The 3,194-nt window shown below is 64.3% G+C and overlaps 3 protein-coding genes across 6 annotated transcripts in view; 1 reads left to right on the top strand and 2 right to left on the bottom strand.

The window, feature by feature from the left end:
- Positions 1 to 2,795, bottom strand: part of LOC106899627 — an 11,313-nt gene extending 8,518 nt beyond the window's left edge. Inside the window, exons 1-2 of one of the 4 annotated variants that reach the window (XM_014961510.1) lie at positions 2,278 to 2,795; positions 2,002 to 2,163 (exon numbers count right to left, since the gene is read on the bottom strand). In XM_014961510.1, coding sequence (XP_014816996.1) covers positions 2,002 to 2,163; positions 2,278 to 2,780 — 665 coding nt within the window. In that variant the 5' untranslated portion in view covers positions 2,781 to 2,795. Of the gene's footprint in view, positions 1 to 1,954 lie in introns of all 4 variants that reach the window. The other 3 variants (XM_014961509.1, XM_014961508.1, XM_014961507.1) reach the window with 3 other exon arrangements.
- Positions 286 to 1,487, top strand: SYCE2 (synaptonemal complex central element protein 2). Its single transcript, XM_014961514.1, has 2 exons — positions 286 to 596; positions 1,291 to 1,487. Exons 1-2 carry the CDS (start codon positions 564 to 566, stop codon positions 1,483 to 1,485), a joined length of 228 nt encoding a protein of 75 aa, XP_014817000.1. The 5' UTR covers positions 286 to 563; the 3' UTR covers positions 1,486 to 1,487.
- On the bottom strand, positions 1,824 to 3,174 carry LOC106899629 (glutaryl-CoA dehydrogenase, mitochondrial-like). Its single transcript, XM_014961512.1, has 2 exons — positions 2,987 to 3,174; positions 1,824 to 2,882 (listed from the first exon to the last, which is right to left on the bottom strand). The coding sequence occupies exons 1-2, from the start codon at positions 3,132 to 3,134 to the stop codon at positions 2,791 to 2,793; spliced, it is 240 nt and encodes a 79-aa protein (XP_014816998.1). The 5' UTR covers positions 3,135 to 3,174; the 3' UTR covers positions 1,824 to 2,790.
- Positions 3,175 to 3,194: the final 20 nt, after the last annotated feature.

The raw sequence follows: 3,194 nt of genomic DNA, 5'->3' as shown, positions 1-3,194 counted from the left end.
CAGGGATGGGGCAGCCACAGCTTCTCTGGGCAACCTGTTCCAGTGTCTCACCACCCTCACAGGGAAGAATTTCTTCCTGAGATCTCATCTAAATCTCCCTTCTTTCAGTTTAAAACCATTCTTCCTCATCCTATGGCTCCACTACCTGATCAAGAGTCCCTCCCCATCTCTCCTGTAGCCCCTTTAGGGACTGGAAGGGGCTCTAAGGTCCCCTCGGAGCCTTCTCTTCTCCAAGCTGAACAGAGAAGAGCGTATCCGGGGAGTGACAACCCCCCAGGGGCTGCAGCAAGGAGGTGACACGCACACCCCTCCTTGTCCCTGGGGCTGCCACGTTCGTTAGCGGGGTCCCTAATTAACACCACCGGCCGGGCAGGCCGTTCCCTGACGCGCGTGGTCCTGTGTTTGGGCTGAGGACGGAGGGGCCGCCCGGGGCGGAGGCGGTGCTGGATGGCCAGGCCTCCCGCTACTTCGCCTCTCTGGACGCCAGCGTGGGGGCCCTGCAGCAACGAGCCCAGCAGCTCATCGACAAGGTGAACGACAGCCGAAAGGAGGATCACACCGTCATGAGCGGCTTCAGGGAGAGCCTCCTGCTGAAGGTGGGGGGGCCGCCGGCGCGCCGAGGGGGGGAGCAGCGGGCGAGGAGAGCCCGGCCGGGGCTGTGTGGCCACGCAGTCTCTGCTTGAGGCGTTTAATTGCATTATTCCACCCGAATTAGCAGCAGAAGGGGGGGAGTGGTGAGACGAAGTGCTGTGGGGAGGGAGCGTGGTGCGAGCGGCCGCCGGCGCCAGCTGCAGAGCCCGGTGTGCCGGCTGCACCGGTGCTCGGGAGGGGGGAAAACACCCACAGCCCCTTCGGGGGAGGCTGCAGCTGCCTCCGGCCCCGCTGTGGGGACGCCCACGGTCCCCTCTGTCCCCACGCAGCCGCTGGCTGCCCTCCCTGTCCTCGCTCGGCTGCGCCGGACTTTGCTCCAGCCGGGGGGGGGCTGGAGAGGGGGGGCTCCCGCAGGCCCAGGCACAGATGGCCGCCCGGCCTCAGCAGCTGCGGCCCACGGTGACCCGGCACTCGGTGGCTACCACAGCCGGCGCTGCGGCTACCGTGGGCGCAGCTGGCAGTAGCAGCGGCCAAGCCAAGCCAGGCTTAGAGCCGTGCCAGCCCGGGCAGCCACAGCTGCCACCCCCCCTCTGGGGATGGCAGCCGGGTGCCGGCCGTGCCAAGCAGCACTGCCTGCCCCTGCACCCCCAAAAAGAACCGTTTTCTCCCCCCTTTTTTTGTGCCCCGGGGCGGCGGCAGGTCTCGGGGCTGGCGGAGCAGCTGGAGGAGCGGCTCTTCCATCTCTACGGCCTCCACAACGAGCTGATCCAGGAGCGGCTGCAGGAGCTGGCGGAGGTGATGGAGAGAGTGGGGCAGGCCGAGGACGAGCTCCGGCAGGTTTGCCACACCGTGGAGGCCGCTTACCGGGACCTCTGCCTGCAGCCCGAGACCTGAGACGAGCCCCAAAATCCGCAGGGGTCCCCCCCAAATCTGCAGGAGGCCCCTCGGCTCCACGGCAGCCCCGTGAGCGGGACGCATCCCCCGCTGCTGATGGCTGCGAGCAGGAAAGGGGGATTTGAGGCCCAAAAAGGGCTTTTCCGTTGCTGTTAGTGTTCGGGTTTATCACAAATAAAAAGAGAGGAAAAAAAAAAAACCCTAAAATGCTTAATTCTTGGGGGGTCTGCCAAAGTTTTGCTGCCTGCTTGCTGGGAAAAACCGCACCACGCACTGCACGTCCCCTCCCACCGGCAGCTTAATTAACACTAACGAGGCTGGCGCTGACGAACGGAGGCTGAAGCAGGGGGGAGGCTTTTCCACCTTTTATAGGTGAAGCGGCCGCGAGGGCGGCGAAGGCACCGGGGGCAGGTCAGGGCCAAGAGGCTCCCGCGGCAAAACCCGGCACAACCGGGGCTGCCGGTCCCAATGGTGACACCGAGTCCCCTCGGTGACAGTGGGTCTGTTCGGTGACACCTTGTCCTGTCGGTGACACCGAGTTCCGTCGGTGACAGTGGGTCTGTTCGACGATACCTTGTGCTGTCGGTGACACCGGGTCCCGTCGGTGACACTGGGTCTGTTCGGTGATACCTTGTCCCGTTGGTGACACCGAGTCCCGTTGGTGACACCGAGTCCCGTCGGTGACAGGGGGTCTGTTCGGTGATACCTTGTCCTGTCGGTGACACCGGGTCCCGTCGGTGACACTGGGTCTGTTCGATGATACCTTGTCCTGTCGGTGACACCTTGTCCTGTTGGTGACACCGAGTCCCGTCGGTGACAGTGGGTCTGTTCGACGATACCTTGTGCTGTCGGTGACACCAAGTCCCGTCGGTGGCACGGGTCTGGTTGGTGACAGCAGGTTCCGTTGGTGAAATGGGTCTGGTTGGTGACACGGGTCCGGTTGATGGTGACAGCAGGTTCCGTTGGTGACATGTGTCTGGTTGATGGCGACAGCAGGTTCCATCAGTGACATGTGTCCAGTTGATGGTGACAGCAGGTTCCATTGGTGACACGGGTCTGGGTGGTGACAGCAGGTTCTGTCGGTGACAATGGGTTCTGTTGGTGACATGGGTCTGGTTGGTGACAGCAGGTTCCATCGGTGACACAGGTCCAGTTGGTGGTGACAGCAGGTTCCGTTGGTGACACGGGTCTGGTGACCCCACGGGTGACGTCCCGGCCAGAGCTTTGGTGGCACGAGGCCGGTCATGCCGCAGAGCGTCGCAGCCCCGTGCCACCAGCGCGGTGCCAGATGCCATCTCCCCCCCGTTACCCCCGGGGGGCCGGTGACTTGCTGGGGGCGAAGGCCTGGATGCCGGTGATGGCCCGTCCCAGGATCAGCGCGTGGATGTCGTGGGTGCCTGCGGGCGAGGGAGCGGTGGGTGCCCGGTGGCACCGGTGCTGGGGGTCACCCCGTGCGTTGTGTGTGTGTCCCCCACCCCTTGCCCCCGGGGGGTGGTGGTACCTTCGTAGGTGTTGACGGCCTCCAGGTTCATGAGGTGCCGGATGACGTGGTACTCATCACACACCCCGTTGCCCCCCAACATGTCCCGCGCCTCCCGGGCGATGGCCAGGGCCTTCCCACACGAGTTGCGCTTCAGCATCGACACCATCTCGGGGGCAGCCCTGGGGGGGTCACGGGGGGGGGGAAAATTCACAGAATCACAGAATCT

Source organism: Calidris pugnax, unplaced genomic scaffold, assembly GCF_001431845.1.
Source record: "Calidris pugnax isolate Ruff unplaced genomic scaffold, ASM143184v1 scaffold748, whole genome shotgun sequence".
Classification (NCBI taxonomy): domain Eukaryota; kingdom Metazoa; phylum Chordata; class Aves; order Charadriiformes; family Scolopacidae; genus Calidris; species Calidris pugnax.
This window is presented reverse-complemented; position numbering and strand designations above follow the sequence as displayed.